This window comes from Barbus barbus (genome assembly GCF_936440315.1).
Source record: "Barbus barbus genome assembly, chromosome: 12".
Lineage (NCBI taxonomy): Eukaryota > Metazoa > Chordata > Actinopteri > Cypriniformes > Cyprinidae > Barbus > Barbus barbus.
This window is the reverse complement of record NC_136740.1, coordinates 28970711-28997824: the sequence shown is the minus strand read 5'-3', so window position 1 is coordinate 28997824 and position 27114 is coordinate 28970711. Positions and strand designations below refer to the sequence as shown.

Below are 27114 nucleotides of genomic sequence, written 5' to 3'. Positions count from 1 at the left end.
ATGTGCCGTCCCAAAATAGCACCACACGACTCGCAGTAGCACAACCTGAAGGAAAACACAGAGCGTCCAGAATGATGAAACAATATCTCCAATTAAAAGTTGACCTCGTGTTTGATGAGTCAGATTAGAGACTTTAATTACAGTGTGACAATTAGTTAATTGTGCTTTTGCACAGAAATCTAAAAATCTTAATTGATAGCTTATTTTAACCCATGCTTGTTATTAAAGCTCGATGTCATACTCTGGCAAACATAATATCTCATAATATTGGAAAAAATTCATTATTTGACCAATTACAGACTCTATTGTCTATGCCTGTAAGAAAATCCTTCCTAGCATGGCAAACTAATTACATGCTTCTGCTATGCTAATGCTCCAAACAAGTTAAAAAATCAATGTATTACAACTTAACTGTGATATGTGTCATGAAATGGCTGTTTTATTGCAGGTCAGCTCTCACCACAGTTTTGATACAAAGGTTAACCTGGAGGGAAGGAAAGCACACAGTAACTGTCTGAGCTCCAAGCTTTATTTAAAGGCAGCGGCTACTTGCACTAAGTGCAAATAGCAATAGATGCTACTGGGAAAGGTTGCGAGTTCGAGTCTCAGGTCTGGCAGGAGTTGTAGGTGGGGGGAGTGAATGTACAGCGCTCTCTTCCACCTTCAATACCATGACTGAGGTGTCCTTGAGCAATGCACCGAACCCCCAACTGCTCCCTGGGCGTCCCCTGCTCCGGGTGTGTGTTCACGGTGTGTGTGTGTGTGTTCACTGATGTGTGTGTGCACTTGGATGGGTTAAATGCAGAGCACATATTCTGAGTATGGGTTACCATACTTGGCAGTATGTCACGTCACTTTCACTTTCACTTGTTTACACTCAGTGTAAATAGCAATTAGATGCTATTTACACTAAGTGAAAATAGCAATGGATTCTATTTACACCAAGTGAAAATAGCAGTATTTTTTAACGATATGCTATTTACACTGTTAAAATATATTTATACTACTTATTGCAAATAGTGGCAATTATCTGCACTTCAGTATTGTAGTACATTATAAAACAGTATACAATAATAACGTATTGAGCGTAATTCAAATTATTAAATGGATGCCACCTTATTGGGACATAAAGCACTCCCCACACCTACCCTAACCCTACCCGATGCTTTTATTTTCAACTTTTTGATTATTTCCTTCATTTTTATTGAAAATCAATGCCTTTCCAATGCGATATGAGATTTGAAAAGGGAGAAAAAAAGTTAGGCAAAAGGCGGGTTCGAACTCGGGTCGATCGCTTCTAAAAAGCACATTCCTTACCATCTACGCCACTGAAACATACTGCATGAGAATCTTTATTTATTGTTGACTAGCCCAATCACACGTTGGTGGTTGGAATTAGTGTAAATAGCCTTTGCCAACAAGGCGGGCTATTTGCATCCTAAGTAGACTTTAAAAACAATTGGCACCAATGGCACAGTCGATTTAGGCTTTCGGTGCAGTTGGAAAACGCTATGATTCACTTATGAACTGGACTGATCCAGTTCTCAGTGATTCGATCGCAGTGGTTAGGATTATCAGTGAAGAATGACTTAAGTGAGATCCTCACACAGAGGAATATATCACACAAGTTGTATGAACTACTTTTTTGATGATTTTATTGTGATTTTGCTTCTTTTTTTGAAGCATAAAAGCTTCAAAAGCATCAAAGCTTCAGCCACTTTCACTTTAATTGCATGGAAAAGAGTGACTAGCACAATGCAAAATTACTCCTTTTGTGCTCAATGCATGAGAGGAAATCATGTCTTTGGAGAAGAAGGTGGATAAATAATACCAGAAGTTTCATTTTTTTTGGGTGAACTGTTCATTTAACCTCTCAAAGAATGTGTTGTAGAGTTTCATGACCCTTTAAAATCAATCCAAGGGAGACACAAATGAACAATAAACTGAGGCTCCACTTCAAAACATTGTCAAGATAAGAGTCGGAATGAAAAATTGCGTTCTGTCCTTTTCTTAGCTAGCAGCTACGATAACAATGTCGCTTTTCAGAACGCATTCTCGCAATACCTGCAGAAACGCAAATACGTTTGCATGAGAAATGGCCGAGAGATACTTTTCTTGACCTGATGAAAGAGTTCAGTGCGAGCGTGAGGAATGCATTTGTCTCTCATGAAGCATTATGGGAAATTGCTAAAGCATATCTGCAGATTTCTCTGTTTTCAGCAGCCGGCTTCAGAGATACGGGGCAGTAGTCAAATACAGATTAACCACAAAGTGACAACGCATCAGAATCAAGGAGACGCTCAAAGTCTGATTGGTGAGACGGTGCTCTGTATGCAAGTCTGATCGTAGCACACTTATTTACTCAACCTTCAGAGCGCACCGTGCTAATTGGATAACGCAGTTCGGTCAGATGTGAGCGCTGTGCGTTTGAGTAATTGGCCTGTCTTTCTTCTCCTAAATAGTGTCTGCCCAGTCATTTAACATTGAAGTGTCTTCGCCACACAGACGAGCAATGTTCTGCACGCCGAGAATCAACTTTCTTTGATGTACAGTGTCATCGTGCAACCATAATTCGTCTTACAAGTCTAGGGAGAAAAAGCTCAGGCTCTTTGGTCAGTGCCATCCGGGTAATAAATGACATTTCAGCTTTGCAAGTCGGGCTAGCAGAGCCATTTACTGTAAATTGATGTAAATCTTCACTGAGGTCATACGCTTTCTTTAAAGGAGCAGTTCAGATAAAAACGGGGATTCTGTCATTACCCAAAATGACTTGCCTTCATGGCTTCAAATGAAATAAATGCAAATGGAGAAGAATGCAGTTGTTTTTCATGCAGCCACAACAGCTGAAAGTGATCAAGGCTGCCATACTTCAAAAAAGACAAACAAGCAACAAAATGTAGTTCATATTACTTATTCTGAAGCCATACAGTATCCTTATGTGGAACTTTTTGGAGCTTGATTACCATTATGAACATCTTTGAACTCTTCAGCATTTACATTTATTCACGTAGACAAAAGCGAATTCCATTCAACAAGCAATTCATCTTAAAGGTGCCATAGAATGGAAAACTGTATTTACCTTGGCATAGTTGAATAATAAGAGTTCTGTACATGGAAATTACATACAGTGAGCCTCAAACACCATTGTTTCCTCCTTCTTACAGTATGTAAATCTTCTGCAGGTATTGTGAAGAAACAAGCGAGGACAACAGCGAAAATGGCAGATGATGGAAATAAATATAATGTTCCAGGCTGTGCAGGGGATGTGAAGAGCAGGGATGGGTTGGTGTCTGTATTCAGAAAGGCACGGAAAGCAAATAACGCGTTCTAATAAAATAACACGAGCCAATAAAGGGACATGGTTAGCTCCTTGCTAGCTGTAGCCTGTTAAAGTGTATACGATTTCTCTTACCACATAAACAGAGTAAGGAGAGATGCCTAAGGATGATAACGAATAATTTACAGATTCTGAGCACCACTGACAAGCATCTGATCGTGTAAAATGTGTGGTAAATACCGCTCCATAGTATAAACAGAGTAAATGCGATCGCGAATCTCGAAAGTGAAAGTAAAACGCGATCCTGCATTTGAAAACAGTTTTAATGCCCAGGCTCCCAGATGCCCGCGTTTTATTTACAGTATAATTACCCAACGATATAACTGCGCGAGAAAGTATTGATATATATATTTTCCCTGTGTTTCCATCCTTTGAGCTACTGAAATGAGCCGCACTGTGAAACAGCCAATCAGAGCAGAGCTCAACATTATTATTCTTGACCCTTCCACATAAACCAATAACAGACAGTTTCATTCTGGGGAGAAATCCTAGGGTGGTAAATGGACACGTACAACTGTTTCTGGAGAATTTTTGCCCTTACCTAAGCCACATACCGTCTATGTAGATATCAGAGAACAATTTAAAATATTGTATCAATGCATTCTATGGCACCTTTAAAGGAGCAGTTCACTCAAAAAAAATTTAATAAATAATAATAAAAAAAAAATATTGCTGAAAATGTTCTCATACTCAGGGCTTCCGAGATGTAGATGAGTTTGTTTCTTTATCAGAACAGATTTGGGGAAATTTAGCAGTACATCACTTGCTCACCAATGGATCTTCTGCAGTGAATGGGTGCCGTCAGAATAAGAGTCCAAACAGCTGATAAAAACATCACAATAATCCACAAATAAACCACATCACTCCAGTCCATCAGTTAATGTCTTGTGAATCGAAAAGATGCATGTATATAGTAGACAAATCCATCAATAAGACATTTTTAATTAGTCCATTGCTTCTGTCTAAAATACAAGTCCATAATCCATAATATTGCTTTCTTCTGTCTCGTGTGAATCAGGAGAGAAATAAAAAAGCACAGTTTACAAGCAAAAAACCATCCGATACAGTTCTAAACAAGTATGTTGGTTGTTTCTTACAAGATTAATTGATGGACTGGAGACATGTGGATTATTGTGATGTTTTTATCAGCTGTTTGGACTCTCATTTCTCGGCACCCATTCACTGCAGAGGATCCATTGAAGAAGAAGTGATGTAATACAACATTTTTCCAAATACTTGTTGAAGAAACAAACTCATCTTCATCTTGGAAGACCTGAAGTATGCTAGATGCGTCTGCAATTATCTATTGCATTTAGCACTTGCATTCAACTGCGTCTTAAGAAACACTCCCTCAATATGTTCTGATACTCCCTTGACAAAACAGGTGTAGAACAGCTTCATTTTATTCCATCCATCAGAATCCTGTGCAAATTTAATAAAATTTGACCGATACTCAGTGCTCAATCCTTTTTCATGCCTAAAGCTTTTTCAATTTTGGAGAGCCAAAAAAGGTTAACATATATATATATATATTCATATCCAGAGGAAAGTTTTATTGCTCACATGTTGCTCTTTCTCAGCTCGAGGGACTTCATTTAGTCAAAAGTAAGCATCAGTTTTGTCTAAGAAGCTTCTTCTAAATGAGACTATTGTTTACCATGAGTTGTAAAATGAATGTAATTTGTGCTTGGAAGAGTTTGAGTTTACACTGAGTTCTTTGCTAATTTTGGTATTTTCCTGGCATGAATTGAGATCTCTTAAGCAGAGTTTCTATTTAATCTCATTGTTGTCTAAACAATCAAGATGTTCAGGTCTCATCTGTGATATGGGATATAGATACACACACACACACACACACACACATGTTGGTTTTTGTGGTTTATGGGGACTGTCCATAGGCGTAATGGTTTTTATACTGAACAAACTGTGTGTGCTATTGCCCTACACCAACCCTACACCTAAACTTAGCCCTCACAGGAGACTTTGTGCATCTTTAGATTTTCAAAAAAACACCATTTAGTATGTTTTTAAGCCTTTTGAATTACGGGGACATAGGCAGTGTCCTCATAAACCACCTTCATATTGTAATACCTCTGTCATACCCATGTCATTATACAAATTTGTGTCCTCATAAACCACATAAACATGCACACACACACACACACACACACACACACACACACACACACATCCAAGCTATGTTTGGGTATATAGTAGAAATGTACTGTATGTCCTCTGAGATAGCGAAGTAAATGTTTGTTTGTGTGTGAGAGTGTCTGTTTGTGTGAATGCTGACTCACAGTCAGCCAGCAAAAACCAATAAGAGCGAAAATCTCTTATTGGCACTCTCTTTGGGATAATTCACATTTTTTTCTCCAGTGTTTGATTGTTCTTCACTCGTGGTAATTAATCCCTCAGATCCGCTGGCTGTCCGCAGGCTCAAAAGGTTTATTTTTCAATGCAAACAACAATTAACAATGTTATTGCAGGCATGTAGCACTTTTGGTTTTCTTAGTGGCCTGTGTGGCTTAAAATGGGGACCATGAGCATTTTTTGAGAATTTTGCCATAAAGTCTGGTCAATTTTTCTGTCGATTCAGGCCATCCACAGGCTGAGGCTGATGTTACTTGGCACTTTGAGTGACCTCTGCTTAACCACACATTATGTTTGCATATGGTTTCACTCAGCCTCCTTAATATCCCACCGGACTTAACTATACAATTTTCTGCTAATTGCCTTGAGGCCAGGTGAGAGATGTGCTCATCAAATCATTAACTCCAACTCTAGGGTTGCACTGACTTTCCAGTAATTCAATTTCTCAGAGTCTTAAATAATAAGTAATGTTAAAGGGAACACGAAACGACATTTGCAACGCATTTAAAGGCTCTGTAAGCGATGCAATATTTCAGAGCGAAGTGAAATGTTTGGCTGGAAATAATTGATTTTATCCACTGTGATTTGATTGGATTGTTAAAAGTTGGAATCTGATATTATTGATTAATATTGTTTTTCCCACCCTAGCCTGGATTACATCAGCAGAAAAATAATTTTTAGAGGTGGAGAAAGTTATTGCATTTTAATGAATTATTGCATAACGTGCATTGAATGAATCGTGGGCAATAAGATAAATAAATAATGACAAACCTTTTTTCAATCAGGTTTCAAACACTCTTCAATCATTGTCATCTTCAATCAATCAGTCATCTTCAAAGTCATTGGTTGAGGAAATGTTATATCAATGCGCAAGCAAACAGATTGAGGCTCTTTTTGGTGTGCTGCAGCTTTGTGTGTGTGTATACAGTACATATACATACGTGTGTGTGTAAGTGGCACTTTTCAACAAACACATTGAAAAATATTTTTTTTTTACATGCTGTGGTCATTTGATAACATTTTATGCAATTTACTCATCAGGATTTTGAAAAATAATGGCCACTTTTCACATAAAATCGAGTTTCACTTGACTTTTTCACATTGAATATCCAAATTCACTCAGTACCATAAATAAAACAAGTTGAAAAACGGTTGAACATTAACTTTAATAAAACAAATAAAAAAATAATAAAGAGCAGAAACTGGAAACTGTCATCATGGTGCTTTGGTTCTTGAACCTATTGAAATTCACCAATAGCATCCTGAAACAGTAAAGTTTAGTGAACCCATGTTCAATGAGGCCTTTTTCTTTTCTTTAAACAAATCTTTTACTTTTTTTAAAACAAATAATAAATTAATAAATTAAAATAAATACAATAGAACAAAAACAAGTGAAGTAAAATGTGCTTTAAATTTTTCAGATAAGTCTAACTGTATTATTCAGTTAAGAAATATTACAGAAAAAGCAATCAAATGTAAAATACAACACTGTATGAATAAAATATAGCCTACATTGATTTTTATGAGAGCTACAAAAATGATTTGGTCAAGAGCAGAGAGTGTTTTTTTTTTTTCTTGTGTTATAGGATTAATATTAATGAGATAGACACCAGCAGGTTTTAAGACTTCTGTCACTTTAAGAACTCTGATCTAATATACTTACATTCTATTTTGTCCCAGCTTTTTTGTTCACATAAGACATAACAGAATGTGTTACCCGCCAAGACTGGCATTTTGACTTATTTTTGTGTATTATCAGCCATTTAGGCGTGCAATCTAATCAAATAGATATAACCAAGTCATGCTGCGTCACTCAAAAAGTATGTCATTGTATGGATTTAAACTGTGTTATGAACAGCTATTCATGTTGAGTTTAATATGTTTGTTAATTTGCTTGTTTGTTATTGCATCAAGTGCACAATTATCTGTTCTCATCATGAATGTGGCAGAACTAGAACTCAGTTTAGCTGCTCCCCGAATGCTGATGGTACTTTTGTGAAATGATATTTTCAAATCGTTGGGGCTCATTGATCTTTTCCATGTTTCCAATATCAGAGAGCTTCACATCCTGTTAAAGCGGGACTGGCTGTGATACTAAGACAATGATTTGGATGAGTTCTTATGAAATAGAAAGAAATGACTCATTCTTTATGTCTTGTTGTGTAAAGCAGAATCGAGTAGGCGAAAGGTGTAAAGTGGGCGCGACTCCTGGGAGATAGTATTGCCAAATGTACTAAGAATAAAATACAGTGGGCCAAAATAGTATTTGGACTTTTTTGGCCTTGCTTAAAAAATGCATGAATTTTTGAATTGGATAATATGCAACCAAATCGCATTTGCAAATAAATTAAGCAAGCTCTTGTCTCAGAGCTAGCTTAATTTTTCTGAGAAGTTTTTAAATAATATAGTCATTGTTTTATCATTTCAGTCCTAACATGCTCTTTAGTGGAATGTTCTGCATAAAGTGTTGTTGAGTCTTGTAAAAGAGGTCACATTTCACCCCTAAAATTCAAAGAAAAATACATTTGATCAAAGGAAATTAAAATAAATATTTCTTATAATTCAAAATGGAGGAAATTTAATTTTTTCCCTATTCTTTGTTCTTTATTTTATTTTGGGTTAAATGCATTAATTTATTCATTTTCTTCTTCTTATTATTATTATTTTTTTTTTGCAAAGGTCTGACAATGACCAGTTATAATGTTTATTTATATGAATTTTCTCACTATTTTCTGTCTGAATGACTAATATTTCTCTCTCCTCGTACAGGTTAACAGGATTTCAGGTGCCAGCACCCGTCACAAGTACCGGATCCATATTTTCCCTGCGTCTTACCAGCGACTTCGCTGTAAGCGCCCATGGATTTAAAATATATTATGAAGGTAAGGAACATAACACAGCCTTTAATTTTCTCTGCTATTTATCATGGGTTTTTAGTTCGGAGATGCAAATTGCACACTGTAGCGGTCAATTAAAAGTTTTTCATCACATAAGTGTTTGACAGCAGGCAGTGGGCGTAAAGCTAGAGAAGTGAAAAGCAATGAATTCATTCCTTAATACTCTAATAATAACTATTATTAAAGGGAACACATTCTCCCCCCTAAAATACACTGTATAATGTTAGTCAAGGCTTCTTGCATAAGTCAAACTAGTTTTGGAAGAACGGTTTTGCTGTTGTAGGATCTCTATATGTAAAATATGTCTGTAAGGATTGGCTCACATGCTCTTTCTTTATGAAATGAGTAACAGTGGTTACTTTTGGGTTATTTTCTTTGTCAGGTAAAAAGTATATTTTGCATTGACCCATCCTTTAATAATTTTAGTTAGTTTACTTTCAGTAGCATTTTAGTGTAAACTAGAAAAAGAAGAAAAAAATGTATACGCTGGCTTTACAAAGCCTTATCTGAAAGGTTGTTTGAGGTCATTTGAGTAACTGTTTTGAAGTAGGATAAATATTATATTAGCATTTTGTAGTATCAATATTCAGGACTGTTTGAGCAGCAAGAGTTGCTAGGGATCTGCTGGGTTGCTGGGGTGTTCTGGATGATTGCTAATTCATTGCTCAGGGCGTTAAGTTGCTAGGGTGTTACTAAGCTGTTGCTAGGGCATTTAAGGTGGTTGCTAGGGTGTTCTGAATGATTGCTAGTTCTTTATTCAGGCAGTCAATTCACTTGAACATTGATAGGTGGTTGCTAGACAATTGTTGGTGATCACCTGGGTGTTGCTAGGGAATTGTTGATGGTTTTGGGTGATTGCTAATTCATTGTTCAGGGTGTTGAGTTGCTAGAGTGTTCCTAGGAAGTTTTTGGTGGTTGCCATGGTGTTCCAAATTATTGGAGAATCTTTGTTCAGGCTGTTGATTTGCTAGGGCGTTGCTAGCATGTTTTGGGTGGTTGCTAGGTAGTTCCAAATTAATGCTAGTGTTTTGTTCAAGCTGTTAATTTGCTGCAGTGTTGCTAGGTGGCTGCTAGGGTATTTCAAATGATTGTGAATTCTTTATTCAGGCGGATAATTTGCTAGGCTGTTGTAAAGTGGTTACTAGTGTGTTCTGTATGATTGTAAACTCATTATTCAGGTAGTTAATATTCCTAGGATGTTGCTAGGTGGTTGCTAGGCAATGGTTGGTGATTGATTGTTAGTTCCTTGTTCAGGGTGTGGGTGTCACTAGGGAATTTTTGGTGGTTGCCAGGGTATTCCGAATGATTACTGTTCTTTGTTTAGGTTGTTAATTTGCTGGAGTGTTGTTAGCTGGCTGCTAGGGCATTTTGGGGGTTGCTAGTGTGATCTGTATGAATGCCAATTCATTGCTCAGGCTGTTAATTCGTTAGGTCATTGCTTGTGTATTTTGGTGGTTGCTAGGGCGTTCCTAGTGATTGCTAGTTCTTAGTTTAGGCTGTTATTTGTGAGGGCATTGCTAGGCGGATGCTAGGATGTCCTGAATGATTGCTACAGTATTGCTAGTGTGTTCTGGACAATTGTTAGTTCCTTGTTCAGGATGTGGGCTGCTAGGAGACAGACAGAGAAATACACAGACTGTCAGATGGGCCGTCCAGCGTCTATCATTTTGTGTTGCTTGAAGTCTGATTAGATTGAAAGGTTAAGGAAACCTGAGTAAGAACATCCCGTGCCGAGTTTGATGGATGTGTGGTTTTGAATTCTGTTGTAAATCAGACTGTATTTTAAAACACCAAGAAAAATCTGTTTTTCCATTATAAAACACTAATGTTTTATAATGGAATATAATGTTTTATAATTTTATAATGGAATTTAAGGAAAACTAGTGTTTTCCTTAAAAAACACTAATGTTGTCTGTCTGTCAGTCTAGTTTTGGATCACTTATTTCAGCCCAAATAACTCAGTTCACCAAAAAGGGAATGCTTAATATCTGAGCAGATGTTGTGCTACGCCATCAAGTTTATTTCAGCCTCTGGCCATGATTGGTTGAGTTTGCGAGCGTCTGGGTCATCTACACCCTCAGCGACTGTCATTTCTCAACCGCTCGCCATCTTCCATCACACTCTCCACCTGTTATCCTCCTGACCTGACCACAGCATGCTGCCCCATCTGCTCCATCTTTACAGTCTGAATTATTCAGACCCATTGACCAGCCTGGGCTTTGGCTCATGCTTTTGTGTTTAATGTGCTTCTGAATTTTATGGGTTTTGGAATATTAATCCTGCAGGTTATTGCACTCCAGAGGGCCTGGGATTCCCTCTGAATTCACAATTACTTTGTCTCATTGTCATTTATTTCCATAGATTGATGTACGTAATTAAAGAATTTGAGGCTCATTTGAGCATTTTCTAAGAGATATATATTGCTAGGGTATTTTGGATGGTTGTCAGATGATTATGGCCAAGTCTCTTACTTTTGAAGTCTGTTGACCACCATAATATTCTTGGGGGTCTACTGGTCCCAACATTAGTTTGGTTATTACAAAGTCCAAAGAGCCCCCCTGGTCTTGATTTTTTGGCATGGTTTGAAATGTATTCTAGGTAGTTGCTAGGGTATTTTGGACAGTTGATAGATGATTATTGCTAAGTCTCGTACTTTTAAAGTCTGTTGACCACCACAATATTCTTTGGGATTTATTGGTCCCATCTGGTTTGGTTAATGTGTCCAAAGAGCCCATCAGGTCTCTAAGATTTTTTTTTGGCATGGTTGGTGGGGAGTTCTGTGGTTTCTAGGGAATTTTGTATGGTTTTCAGATTATTGCCCCCAAGGCTCTATGCAATTCTTCGAGGTTAATGGGTCCGTAAGTTTTTTGGCACAGTTTGTTATGAGTTCTAGGTAGTTGCTAGGGTATTTAGGATGGTTGCTAGAGGATTATTGCCAAGACTCTTAAAGTTTGTTGACCGCCGTAATATTCTTGGGGGTCTATTGGTCCCAATTAGTTTGGTTAATGAGTCCAAAGAGACCATAAGGTCTCTATGATGTTTTGGCATGGTTTGAAGGGTGTTTTATGTAGTTGTTAGATCTTTCCAAGGGTAGCTTGGATTGTTTACGTGTGATTGCCCCCAAGCATTTATATAATTATTTGGGGTCTATAAGTCCCAACATGGGTCAATGAGGGAAATGTGCCCACTATAATCTCTTAGATTTTTTTGGAACAGTTGATAGTATATTTTTTAAGTATTTGCTAAGTGGTTGCTTGAGCATTTTGGATGGTTGCTGGGTGATTGAAGTCTCATTGATATTCATGGGGGTTCATGAGTCCTAACATATTTTTTTTTTTCATGGTTTTTATGGTCTTCTAGGAGGTTGGTATGGTATTTCAGATGGTTGCTTGATGCTTGTACCCAAGTCTCTTTGATAATCTTGGGGATTAATAAGTGAATAAGTGTAGGGTAGGGTGTTCTAAATAGATGGTGGGGTATTTTGAATGGATTCTAGGTGATTGCTCTCAGGTCTCTTTGACATTCTTGAGGGTTTCTGAGTCAGTACATGGATCATCAAGTCAAAATAACCCACCATTGTCTTTATTATTTTTAGTGCAGTTTGTAGGATGTTCTACGAAGTTTCTGTGGTGTTTTGGGGTATTTTTTGTCCACCAGGTGAAATTATATGTCAATCTGTTAAAATCTCCATGAAATTATTTGGAGTCTATGGGTTGCAACACATTTTTTTTTTGGCATGGTTTGTAGGGTGTGGTTGCTAGGGTATTTGGGGTAGATGTTGGGTGATTGCTCTCAAGCCTCTTTGATATTATTGGAGTTTTATGAGTCACAACATTGGGTCAATGAGTCAAAAGGACCCACCTTTGTTTTTATGATTTTTTAGTGCAGTTTTAGGATATTCTAGGTCATTTCTAGGGTGTTTTGGGTCCACCAGGTGAAATTGTTTATCTGATCCTTTAGAAAAGCAAAAACACACCTCTTGTCAACAAGCCCTGTGAGTTCAGGTATAATTTGTGTCCATAGTGCAAACAGTGGGTTAAGGGTTATGAGTCGTAGCAAGCAGCAATAACAAGGGATTGGTTCGTGTCCAATGGTTTTAATGTGCTAGTGATTCAACATTTATGAGAGCGAGATGGACACACACCGGGGAAAATAAATCTCATTTTGGTTCCTGTCAGTTTTCCGTCACGTCGGAACAACTGAAACCATGTTTGACAGTCAGTGCGTGCGCTTTGATTAATGTGTCTATCGCCATCCGGTACGAGTCAGCTTCTTAGTATAGAGTTAGATGCAAAACCTCGACCTTTCTGTCTGCCCTTCAATTGAATGCCAATGACTCTGGAAATACCATATGTCACGATCAACATGCTAATGTTCGGTCATCACAACGTGCATTGATGGTCCTCCCTGCAGAGCCTCTAGCCATCTAAATGCTAGGACAGGCCAAAACATTGATTTGGAAACATTTTCTGGGATGACTAAAGAGCGCTCGTTTATGGAAATGTGAGGAAAACGAAAGCACAGCAGAAATGGCAGCACTCTTTGTCTTTTGTTGCAACCTTTGAAATTTGTGTCGTAATGTCTCCGAAATACATTTACGCTCTCTGGTGACCCGTGAAATCTGCCTGTCTTTGGGTTCCTGGTGGCCCCGTCCCTGTGGATCCTGTGAAGGTTTTTGGTGGTGTTTGCGGATTGCTTGTATGCAAAAACAGCTCAATAATTCTGAATGCAACGAGACTTGTGCCACGCTCCCAGGGAAAGATTGCTGTGTGCTGAAGTGTGCTCAGCGTCGCAATATAGACGTTGTGACAAACTTCCATCATCTTCAAGGGCAGCAAAGTCATTAGATGTATAGAGGGATGAATGGTTCATCTCCTGGGATCAGCCTGTGGTAATTACCGCAGCGGTTTGCCTACTATACTCTCAGTGCTCAGTCCAGATGTATGAATGTATATAATTTTAGATGAGAATAGATAGTAAAGGCAATCTGTGTAAATTCTGAGAGTCACAGAATTGCAGAAATAATAATTGATTTCCAACTGGCCAATGTCTCTGCCTATTATTGGTCTGCCAGATAGACCAAAGGCTCGTGTGATTGGTGAGATGTTGTGTTGCGGTGTTGGGTTGGTTATGGATGCTCAAAAAATTATTTATTTATTTATTTACTTATTTTTTTGATATTATATAATTAAAAATTGGTATGATTTTATATCTTGATTGGTATATTTATAACTAAAAGTATTTTTTTTTTTGTCTCATGCATTTAATTCGTATGTGTTTTTTTTTTTTACTTTGAACTTTGAAAATATATAATGTTCAGTTCAGTTCAGTTTATTTATAGATCACATTTAAAAAATGGCCACATGCCGACGTGCTGTACAAGTAAAGATAAAATTAAAAAGATGAGTACACTAAACAGTTAAAAACAGTCTTATAAACTAAAGGCAACAGAGAATAAATAAGTTTTGAAATATGAACTCTGACAAAGTGGAAGGCGATCTAATATGGGGTGGGAGCTTGTTCCACAATGTGGGGCATGCCCCTTCAAAGGCTTGGTTTCCCCTCGATTTTAGCCGGGTTCTGGGTATCAGAAGGAGGAGTTTACATTTGGATCTAAGGCCTCTGGTGGGAGAGAACAGGTGAAGAATATCGGACAAATAAGAAAGTGCAAAATCATTTAATTAATACAATTTTGAACTCAATTCTAAAATTAATCAGAAGCTAGTGAAGAGATCTCAGAAGGGGAGTTGCATGATCAAATTTCCTCCTCCCCTTCAGGAATCTTGCTGCAGCATTTTATTTTTTTATTTTTAACTTTTACATCTAGATATTTATATCAATAAATGTGTTGTTTGTTTCACACATTTAATTTTAATTCTTTGAAATATCAACATCTGACCCGTTATAGAATGTTTTTGAGCCAAATTAATCAACAATCATTTCAGGAGGTTGTTGTTTTTGTTTTTTTAACCTTGCTAAATGTATCTAATAGACCTTATCAATGTATTTATTTTTATTATGGTTACAAATAAAAGTGTAAAGGCTTTAAGGTTTGAGGGAAGACTGCAAATAATGGCGGTCCTATTTTCTCTTAGATGATTTGAGATAAAAGTGTCCTTATAGTGTTTCTGGTGGTGTTTTCACAGACACTTTGGGAGCTATTATGAACATCTCCAGCAAGCACAAGTGGGATCAAAATGATTACGACCATTTCTCATAATAAGAGAGCCGGGGTCAGTCGCGAGGGGCTCTCTCTGTTCAATGGAATCTATCTGAGCTGTTTCTGATTGAAAAGAATATACCTGGTTCAATACAAGTTAAGCTCTATTGACAGCATCTATGACATGCTGTCGATTACCACAGAACATTATTTTGACGCATCCCTAACATTTTGCCTCAGATTTCAGTTCCAAGTGCATTACTGTACACATGCATTTGTTTGTTTGGTAATTATAAGTACAATATAAAAGCATGTACGTATACACTAAGTGCATGTATCAAATTAAAAACCACTTATAAAGTGGGTCCATTTGTTTTCTCAAGCTGAGGCACAAGCCAATTATTTTCTGTCCAAATGGGAAACCGATTCTGTCCATAGAGCTTAAGTTGTACTGAATCGGGAACATTATTGGATACGTTGGCAGCAACAGATAGGCTAGTGCTTCCACAGTCCTGTAACTGTCAATGCAGATCACCCAACAACATGCATTATGACAGAGGAGTGTTGTTTGTCACGAGTGCTGGAGGTATAACCTGCCGTGAGTGGTTATGACAGGCCACATGCCATGGTTATGTCATGTTTATGTTTGTATTTATTGTGGAAGCTGTCATGTTAAGCGATGACAGGTAAAACAGCACACTCTCCTGCTGTGCTAAATAAATCAGATGCTTGTTGCAAAGGCCACCACGGTGGATGTGAAGGTAAACACAGGAGGATTGAGCACACCAAATCTCAGTGGTTTCTTAGATCGTTATCTGTAGAGTGACACTTCAATGGTGTGCAGTGACCGCCACATACGCGTGTGTAGTACTTCATCAAGATGAAGCAGTCTTTACAATCCATTTTACTTTCCTAATGTGACAGGATATTCAGTGATCTAAAATGTAGGGAAGGACTGTGGTTGGAATTCATTGGGTTGCATAAAAGTGGTGTTAGATGGGCAGATTGATTCTGAACTATAAAAAGTGTTTTTTGTGTGTGTGTTTGTATTATAAAATGTGTAATAAGAAATTTGAATGTCATCTATTTTGATTTAATTATCTTTTGACATGAGGATTTTCTTCTGTATTTCTGTGGTTTCTAGCTGTTGCATTGCAGGTCTTTCTGAAGGGTCATCGACAGCAAAATAGGCTCATTATGGGAAACATTTCCCATATAATTTGTTATGTGTCCAATAATACAGTATTTTGGCACAAATTCATTACTCACTAGGGAGAAGCAAGCCAAATTAGACCGATGCCAGCATGAACAGGTTGCTGGATATCCTCTAATCCTACGCAAAGTGAAAGAAAATATGACCCAGACTAGAATAAATATGACTATAGAGCATGCAGCCATCGAAAGCCACTCATGTTGATAGTTATATTTTTGATGGTAATGTGTATATTGTAGGGGCTATGCAATTAATGATGGATGGATGGATGATAGACTAGTGGATGGATGGATGGATGGAGCAGTGTATTGTTGGGTCTATGAAAATTGATGAATGATAGATTGGTGGATGGATTTATTGATGAATGGATAAATGATTTGTGGATGGATCAATATCATGGATGGATTATAGATTGGTAGATGGATGAAGCAGTGTATTGTTGCTTATGCAATTTATGATGAATGGATGGATGAATAGATTGGATGGATGGATGGAGCAGTATATTGTTGGGTCTGCAATTTATGATGGATGCATGATTGATAGAATGAATGTTAGATTGATGGATGGATTTATGGATGAATTGATTAATCATGGATGGATGTATGGATGAATGATAGATTGGTGGATGGATTTATGGATGGATGGATTAATAAGGTTTATTTATGGATGGATGGATGGATGGATGGAGGAGCAGTATATTGTTGGGTCAATGCAATTTTTGATGGATGAATGATAGACTGGTGGATAGATTTGTGGGTGGATGGATTGATTATAGATTGGTGGATGGATGGATAAAACATATGCAATTCATGGATGGATCAGTGTATTGTTGGGCCTGTGCAACGTATGAATGAATGAGTGATAGATTGGATGAATGCATGGATGATACATTGATTGATGGATGGAGTAGTATATTGTTGGGCCTGTACAATTCATGATGGATGGATGGGTGATAGACTGATATATTGTATGGATGAATGGATGGATGGATGAATGGATGGAACAGTATAGTATTGGGCGTGTGCAATTCATGATGGATGGATGGATACTAGACTGCTAAATTGATGGATAGATGATAGACTGATGGATGGTTGGAGTGAGCAGTGTATTGTTGAGCCTATGCAGTTTAGGATAGATAGATAGATGGATGGATGGATGGATGGATGGATGGATGGATGGATAGATAGATAGAATTTTTACAACAAAAAACTAGAGCTGAGTCTTTGATATCCAGGGTAAAATCTACCCCGTAAAACAGAACTAGAACATCAATAGGCTTGTATTTCCACAAATCACAACTCCTGAGTAGCAATTACAAGGAATGGCCTCTTTCTAAAAGTAATTTCCAACTCCAAATGTCACACACCACCAGTATCCTGCCCATCAGTCCGAGCGCCTGTAGCACAATCAAACAGACGCCTTTGTCATGTCTCTGTTTGTATTTTTTCAGTCTGCTGGGGGACCAGGTTTGTAATTGCTTCTTTGGAACAGTGGAAGAAAAATAAATAATCCTCTCTCAAAGGTAATACTTCAACACACTTTCTGTAATAAGCCTGATTCATTTCCACTCTGGGCCATTTATTTGACTTCCTTAAAATAGAAAGCCACAGAGTCCAACCTGTCGTAATGAACAGGAAATGCCTCCATTACCCCAGATCATGGGCGTAAAGCTCAGTGGGACTATGCGCAAGTGGAGATGAGCTGACAGATGTGCAGTGTTCCTATGCAGAGAGTCACACAGGAAAACAGAGAGAGTGAGCGATGATAGTTGCGAGCGGCATTTGATCAACTTCAGCTGCTTCTGTTTAAGCAAGGGAGCTCCCGATCGCAAACCAAATGGAAACGTGTTTGCGCAAACGTTGGTGCCAAAGTGCACGCTCTGTTGTTAAAGGTAGATTAAGAAAAGTAGGATCTGTCTCATTGAGTGACATGGAGATAATGGTCTCGCTGGTGTGAAGTGACAGGGTTTTAAGATGCTTTAAGTCTAAGACTTTAGAGCACAAATTGAGATGAAATTAATGGTTCACTGACTGTGTACTTGGGAGCAAATGCACTGCCATATCATTCTAGCTGCTAAACGCCATCTATAAATCATCTGCTAAAGTTGTAATTTTGCACGTCTGCTGGTTTTAAAGGGTCACTTTTTATACTTGCATAATTCTAATGCAGAAGCACATTAGTGAAATGCATTAAAGTGCATTATACTTTCTAAAGTAAAACTATAAGGACCTTTAAAAGACATTTGTTGTGTTCTTCACATGCTGTGCGGATGCTATTATATGCATTTTCACTCTAGATGGTATGATAAATTCTTTAATTTATGGTGCCATTTCCTAAAATCCTGTGCTTCTGTCTCAAAACTTTTATTTCTGTGGTGACAGGAATCAGAATACAGCTAAGTTAGGGTTCATGTCATGTCACAATGATTTTTTTTTTTTTGTAAGGCATTTGTGTGGCTGTATCAGTGTTTGAAGCACAAAAAATGACAAATACAGACTGATCTGTGCTATTGGTTGCTTTGAACTACTTTTATATTCTATTAATAATAATTCTGTTAATGCTTTTATTCAGGACACATTAAATTGATCAAAAGCGACAGTACATACATTTATAAAATTACAAAAGATTTCTGTTTCAAACAAATGCTTTCTATACTGCAAACAATCCTGAAAAAATGCACATGCTTTCAGCAGAAATATAAAGCAGAACAACTGTTTTCAACATGTTTATTGAGCAGCAAATCAGCATATTAGAATGATTTCTGAAGGATCATGTGACACTGAAGACTGGATAAAATTAGCTGAAAACTCAAAAAAAGCTTTGCATCACAGAAATAAATATACTTTAAAATACATGTTAATATAAGAAAACTATAAGATAAAAGATTATTTTGCATTCTTTGAAATGTTCACTTAAGAATATAGCATATACTGTCATGCCAGACAGTATTTACAGTGACTAGTTCATTTTAATCATAACGGATTAATTTTGATCAGCTGATTGTCAGAATTATCAGTCTGAAACGGGCAGCGCAGTGCGTCTGAAGTCGACTGAGGATTGAAATGGAATTTCATGATGGTAGCAGGTGCTCAAAGCAGATGTGTGCTGGTTTAAATCAAAGATAAGTGAGCTTAACATATCATATCCAGACATGTGTCCCTGAGGATTAGATATGAGTGAAAGCAGGACTATTAGTCCAAAGTTAGATGTCTGAGAAATAAATGTGACCCTGGACCACAAAACCAGTCATAAGGGTCAATTTTTCAAAATTGAGATTTATACATAATCTGAAAGCTGAATAAATAAGCTTTCCATTGATATATGCTTTGTTAGGATAGGACAATATTTGGTACAACTATTTGAAAATCTGGAATCTGAGGTGCAAAAAAATCTAAATATTGAGAAAATGGCCTTTAAAGTTGTCCAAATGAAGTTCTTAGCAATGCATATTACTAATCAAAAATTAAGCTTTGATATATTTACGGTAGGAAATTTACAAAATATCTTCATGGAACACGATCTTTACTATCCTAATGACTTTTGGCATAAAATAAAAATAAATTATTTTGACCCATACAATATATTTTTGGCAATTGCTACAAATATATCCCAGCGACTTAAGACACAAATTAAGGTCGCAAATAAGGACAGTCGACTGCATTCTTGACACATCTTCTTTTTTATTTTTTTAATAGATAAGTATCTTCTTTATTGCAGTAGGATGTGGCCTTTTTGTTTCTTGCCTGGATAATTTTTTTATTCTATGTTTTCATTATTTTTTGCTTTGCAACTCTCTAATTGGCCGGTTATAACCAGCAGAAATCAGCAATGCATTAAGAATAAAACTGCGCTCATCAACTGCCCCTTTACTACGTCTGATTTTGGCATCTTCTCTTTGTCTCTCCTCAGAACTACAAAGCAGTTCTTGTGGGAATCCAGGAGTTCCTGCCAAAGGAATCCTGAATGGAACGAGCTTCAATGTGGGAGACAGAATCCGTTATCACTGTGTGGCTGGATATACCCTGGATGGCCACGCACAACTGACCTGTGTCACCAGCACTTCTAACGTAGCGGTGTGGGATTTTCCTATTCCCATCTGCAGAGGTAAGAAGTGACGGATTGACGCTTGGGGAAACTGTGCTAAGAAGCTCATTTTCATTTTCTGGATGCTTGGTTTTTTGAGGATGAGCTGTTTTTATTAAAAGGAGGCCTTCTCTGCTTTTGTAGAGCATCACAGGGCATTAATGCATTTGGACACGCTTTAAATGTCTGAATTCCATTGCATTAGATGATAAAATATCAAAGCAATTGGTTTCTGGAAACAAATGATGCACAAGCTTTTCTCAGAACTAATTTCATTTTTTTTTTTTAAATGACATTTATCCAGCTAGGGCTAAGCGATACAGCTAAAATAGTATTGTTATTTTCAGTCCTTTCACAATATCCAATATGTATCTCAATAAATATGTATATGCTCTGAAATGAAAGGATTTTTTTTTCATTCAGGACCACACAGCCATATTTGCCTAGCTAGTAGATTCAAAAAGGTAATGTTTTTTTCTAACTTTTGTGCTGAGCTGAAACTCCTGTACCTAATTTGGCGTTCCTGGTCAAAATATTTCACCAAATCTATCTATAATCTATGTTATCACTAAATCTTGGATTCAATCTTTTTGCCAACTTGTTTTCTTTTGATTACCACAGGTTTCTTTTTGGAACTGATTGTTGTAGGCCTCACTGATCTGAGCTCATGCACCTCAGTTTTTGAGAGAGAAAAAAACTAAAACATTTTGGGATATTTTTGGCAATGTTTACTGAAAAAATTGAAGTTCATAAGTTCAGATCACTGAGGCCTACTATATGATCAATCAGCTCCAAAAAGAAATAAAAATCTTGTGCTTATTGAAAGAATACAAGTTGATGAAAAGATGGAATTCAATATGGCATACCAAGAAATTTAAAATGTATATATTTTTTATTGGCCTATCATTTTTGACCACGAAGGCGGGTCAAAATTTATAAATTATACATTTTTGCAAAGTTGTTGTACCCTGAGTGAGCAAAGTCAGTAAGTTTTAGTCCAATGTGATAACACTGACTAGCATTTTTGGGAAAAAGAATGTCCTCTCCATCATAAGGGCTAACTGAAACACACAGACACATTTTTATTAAATTAATAATTTTATTTTAGGAGCATGAATATAATGATACCTAATGGTAGACAGAAATAGTTATGCATACAGTAGTATATACTTTTACTTTTTAATATGAATCGGAGTCCTCATTGTAATCATTGAATCAGAATTTTGAGTTTTTGAATCACAGTTTAAACTGATTCACAGAAATGAATCAAACATTCCAGGTTTTTAAATCAGATGATTTAATTTATTTAAGATTGATACCAAAATCATCACAAATATTCTGGATAAATACTGCCGTGCAAAGGCAAAAGACCGTAACTTCGATTTTTGTCGAAATTGAGTTATTGATATTTGTTGGACATTCAAGACATCCTTTATCATGTACATAAGTATCTTGAGTCAATTTCGGTGTTTTTCCGAGAAAACAATGGGTCGTCTCAACCGTAACTTCAAAAAGCCCTGGACAAACCAAGGCAGAACACCGTATAACACCAGTAATGGCTCTTTCGCTTTGTTTGGAATGCTCAAATTGAGTTACGGCATTCTGCCTTTGTTTAGCCACGCGTCAAAATGAAGTTGCGGTGCCGGCTTGGAGTTATACTGTGTTCTGCATTTTTTTACTGTCCATTAAAGTCTGCCGCATTTTAATTACGGTGTAGACAAACGAATTAGATCACGATCTACCAAACAGCTCCATAAAGCACTGTAAAGTCTAGACACCTTGGCAGCGATACATAATCGTGAATAACCTTTAAAGATTTTTTTTTCCTTTTTGTAATGCAGATTATTCACCTGGCTGTCACTTCTAGTTGGATGCGTGTGTACTTGAATGCTGTAGCATGTAGCATGATCCGTCATAAAATCAGTAGCCTAACAGTTCGCAATTAAATCCATATTCTACCTTTTCTTGTAACCAGATAAAATCAATCTATAGCACTGAACGTCATCGGAGATGTTTAATCCACACGCATTTCTGAGCATGCCTGCTTGCTGGTGTTCACATAAATCCACAAGTCGTTCTTTTAGGTTAGGCTATTTCATTCAAGTCAATATAAGCAAGTATGCTATGTCTAGAATTATTTTACATTACTGAGCATAGCAAATAAATTGGTTGCAAAACGGTATCCACTCACATGTTTAACTTTTAGTCTGCTTGTTATGGTCAAAAAATAAAAAAATAAAATAGTCATATTACTATATGCAATAGCCAATATGAGATAGCCCATGCTCAGTAGATTTTAAACAGGTGTTACTATAACGATTTTGTAAATGGTGATCAGCAATCAAATATAATGTGGAAGTTACTGCCTTTTGCCTTGCTGTGACTTCTCACTTTTTGCAGACAATGCAAAGGCAGAGTACATTAACTTCAAAATAGGGGTAAAAATCAAGTTTGAGCTCACAGTTTTTTAATGTAGATCATTTTCATTACTAAAACATCTAATTGCTAAATTTCCAGTGTCCTACCTATAATGAATTTGGCTGGACAAGTAAAAAACTTTAAAGTCATTTTTCTCAGTTTCACACTCTTGCGAGTTAAGGTCTTTTGCCTTTGTAGGGCAGTATAGTCCAGCCCTAAAACTAGTTTGTGTTTTGAAGACTTTTAGTGGATGTATGTGGTCAGTTCTCTTGAAGTTCACACAGGTTTTTTAATAGAGGAAATAACCAGAGGTGAAATACATCACATAAACTATGAATATGTTCCACCACCGTTCGACAACCACAGAGTATCCAAATAATAATTTTGAACTTAATTTCTCTGTAGTAAAACTGAACTGCATTTCGTTTTATCATTTAAAACCTAACAAACGTCTTTTGAAGTGTTTTTTTTGCGCTCTCATTTTTTAAAATGCCAATTGCTGTGATATTTTGTTATCTAATGCATTGACATTCAGATATTTTAAAGTGTGGCTTAAGTGTCCAAATGCTTTTCGGGGCCACAGATTCTTTTGTAAGCAGCATCTTGGCTCAAAAATGAATCCGGCTACTTTGCTGTACGCCCGGAGTACTCTGGCTTTGGCGTTGATATATGCGGCTTTTATATTATTCTGTTTTGTTGAATTTCAAATGAACGCTGTTTTTAACTTGTATTGTGCTTAGAATTCTCTCTGCTTCTCATTTGTCTTTCTGGGATTGCTTTAGATATGGTGATTTATGAAGTGTTCTGCAGCGCCTGCTGTAAAATCCTGCAGTTCTTTTGCATTAGTCTTCTTTTGCATGGCACAGTCAAACTTGAGTCGCCCCAGTGGGAAATGCCTGCGTGAAAAATATGAAATACAGTTAATAACTTAGGTGTTGCTTTAATTATCAGCGTGAGAAACTTTGAAGTGCACTCAGGTATTGTGGGTAACATTTTACATTTTGGAATATGACTGAATGATTGAACTGAATAAAGATAAAATATGCTATATCCCCAGGATATGTGAAAAATGAGTACTGCTGTATCATTTGTGCTTAATGAAAGATGAGCAGGGCTCAAAACATATCGATGAAAGGTACTTTTTGGTGTAGAAAAGACCTCATTAAGAACAGCGTTTAAACTAGCAAACATGTTTGATGTTTTATAGCCTCTCATCTTCTTATTAGTTTTGCTTCAGTAGCTTCTAGTTTGCTGAATGAAGACAGAAACTGTATTTCTGTCTCACCATTTAGGTTATGAAATTCTGTTTAATTGGGTTTGAAGTCTGTATCATCAAACTATTTCAACTCTTTGATTTTAGTAAACTCAGAAGTTGCTAACACAGATAACAGTATATTTCCTTCCTCTGTTCTGCGCCGGTTGTCAGTTAACACCTGCTGGTACGGTAGATACTGTAACCAAACCATCTGTGGGCAAACAAAAACATATTTCTACATTGATGGCAATTCAAAAGTAATGGTTAGAAGGCAGTAACAATTTCAGGCTCATTTGAAGTTGGAGATGAAAGATGGTTAAATTGGTTAGTGAGCGAGTCATTTGAGCTGATTCAGTGAACAAGTGACTTAATTAATTCAAGTGTGTTGACCAATGACTTCTGTGCCTGATTCATATGGTTTTGGAAATTTTTATACTTATAAAAAAAATTATAATTCTGAAATTGACCTCAAAAAATGAACATTTGAAAAATGCACTAGCATCCAATTCAATAATCAGTCATTGAATTGGAGCAGAATTCTTTTTTAAAGCAGGTGAACCGATTTCCAAAACTGCGCGCGCGTGTGTGTGTGTGTGTGTGTATGTATGTATACTGTAAAGAGCACATTCAGAGCTTTTCAGGGCATACCAGATGTTTGGAGGTTTGACCATGACATACAGAAAGTTTATCTGACATTTTGGGGAGACACTGTGAGTGAAAAGGGAAATAACTTGTATACTGTTTTCCTATGAAATATGAGAGATTCTTATGAAAATGTTGCCAAATTGTTACTCTCATTATTATTCTTGTTTCCCAAGAACACATTAATATGCAGATTAGTTACAATGTATAGATACAAAGCATAGAATGAGAATATCCATTTACGGCTGTGTTTATATTATAGAGTAAAATAGTGTATCAAATAATTCTGTCATTTTTATTTTATTTTTCATTACATAGCTGAGAATTATGGAAGCCCGTTTCCGTCACTGAATAAAAAAATAAAAAAGGTAATTGCAACGTTTTATCTCGCAATTCTGACTTTTTTTCCTTTTTCTCAGAATTGTGAGATATAAACTCACAATTGCGAGTTATAAAGTCAGAATTGCGAGATAAATAGTCGCAATTACCTTTTTTATTTTTTATTCAGTGACGGAAACGGGCTTCCATAGAGAATCATCTTTGTACAAAGTAAAAAAAAAAAAAAGCCTAAAACCTAAATTGGTCTCACACACACACACACACACACACAATACATACAGGACATCTGTATTAATTAAAAAAAAAAACTTTATGAACAGTACTTCTACAGCATTCATTAATCTTAGTTACTGTTAATTTAAGTTTTATGTTAATATAAGTTACATGTAATATGCATTATTAAAATCAAAAGTTGTGCTTGTTAACATTAGTTTATGCTCTGTAAACTAACATGAACAAATGTATTTTTATTAACTAACATTAACAAAGATCAATAAATAGTGTAATGTATTGTTCATTGTTCATTCATGTTAGTTAATACATTAACTAATGTTAACAAATGACACCTAAAATAATAGTAATACAATTAATATCAATTAGCAAGTGTTTATATAGTACATATTAGATATATACATGTCTTTATATGCACAATATATACACAATTATGTATTATGTATCTAAAATATTATTACAGCACAATATGTATATGCAGTGCAGTGTAGGGTTAACATGGGCCATTGTGTTCCAGGCTTTTTTACAGTCCCAATTTATTGCCCATCATGAGAATATTTTTACTGGTTTTAGTAGGTTCATCTGGCCAAACCGGTGTTAAGCTGACCAACCCCCAAAACCCTCTAAAATCAGCAAAACAAGCTGGGTGACCAACTAACAGCAGCTTAAACCCTTAGGTGGCTATTTTCAGATGGATAGTAGATCCCTGTCATGCTGCTTGCATGATTAGCATGCTAGCTTCATCAGAGAGACTAAATGGATGTCTTTTCAGATGTTTAATTAATGTTTTATCAAATGCAACACATGAAAAATGGTCAGACGTTTATGTGATTCATCCAAAAGTGATTCCGGATGATTCACAAGAGAGAATAACTACTTCCAGCTCTGTCTTTCAATCTCATTCAGCGAAAGGAAGAACGCGTGGCCTGGTTTCTACAGCCAAATCAGTCAAATATGAATCTGTATTACACAATTTCTGATCCCCGGCTTTTTGTCTCATGCTTTTTCATCTTTGGGTAAGGGAAACTGATCTCCTTTGATGATGATATCTGAGCCTTGAGGCTTGCCCCTTCTCACCACCTCTCTGGATGGGGCTATATTGCTGGTAAATGCAAAGAAAAGGGAGAAATGGCGCTTGAATGAGAGTCAGGTCTTATGCCATGCATGGTGCTTTGGGTGCAGCTGGGAGGAAGACCTGTGATAAATTCAGCTCTCAGTAGGCCACAATGTTGCAAGAATATTAGATCTGTTGGCCGTGTGCATGTCAGATAATGATTATAATGCTAAAACGTTCTATGAATGATGTATAAATGACAGATAACGTTGAACGGACATTCTATTAGCGTTACTAGAAGAACATTTGTTCATATCACTGAAATAACCTTGCCGTGTGTTATTCAAAGTTCAGATTTTTCCTTTTATCTTGGAATAGTTTATGATTTACCGTATTTTATTCATTTAGTTACTTTCTTATAGCAGCTCATATTTTCTAAAAACATTTAGTTTACATTCCCATGAAGTCATAAATGCAAAACTCAGAGCTCTGAAAACTCAAAACATTGAGTTTAATTAAAAAATAAATACAAATCTTGGTTATGTAAACATTAAAGAGAACATTAATGGAATGTTCAATGTTGTACTTTTGTAAATAATGTGAGAATGTTACTTTTGAATGTTCTCTGAATCATCTGCAACAAGTAGTAGTAAGGTTTAATAAACGTTAGACTAACATCCACCTAAAATTTTTCAGAAATGTGCGATGAATGATTAACATTTTTGTGTGAACATATTGAAAACGTTATCAAAGACCAGACAACTTTGAATGAACATTCTATTAATGTTACTGGAAGAACGTATGTTCGTAACTTTAGGAGAACCTTGAACCGTTAACATTCTGGAAACATTGTGAATAGTTTTACTGTTTACTGCACTTTATTTTTATTCTAGTTATTTACCTACAGAACATAGCTTACTTCCATATTACTAATTAAGGTGGATGTAAAACTAAGTCTGTAGTAGCAACGCTTCTCCATCTTCCTCCGGGTTCTTCGGTCACTCTGAGAGAGGATCAGGACCCTCAGAACAGGCAGATGGTCTTTTGATCCCGTTTCCTCAGAGAAACTGCCCATTCTCATGATGTAGGCGCTCATCCAAGAGTCCCCAGCA

The 27114-nt window shown here is 36.6% G+C and overlaps 1 protein-coding gene across 1 annotated transcript in view; it reads left to right on the top strand.

The window, feature by feature from the left end:
- Positions 1-27114, top strand: part of csmd3a (CUB and Sushi multiple domains 3a) — a gene marked incomplete at both ends in the record, with an annotated part of 275340 nt that overhangs the window by 32819 nt on the left and 215407 nt on the right. Inside the window, 2 exons of the mRNA XM_079429665.1 lie at positions 8480-8592; positions 19890-20084. Coding sequence (XP_079285791.1) covers positions 8480-8592; positions 19890-20084 — 308 coding nt within the window. The remainder of the gene's footprint in view (positions 1-8479; positions 8593-19889; positions 20085-27114) is intronic.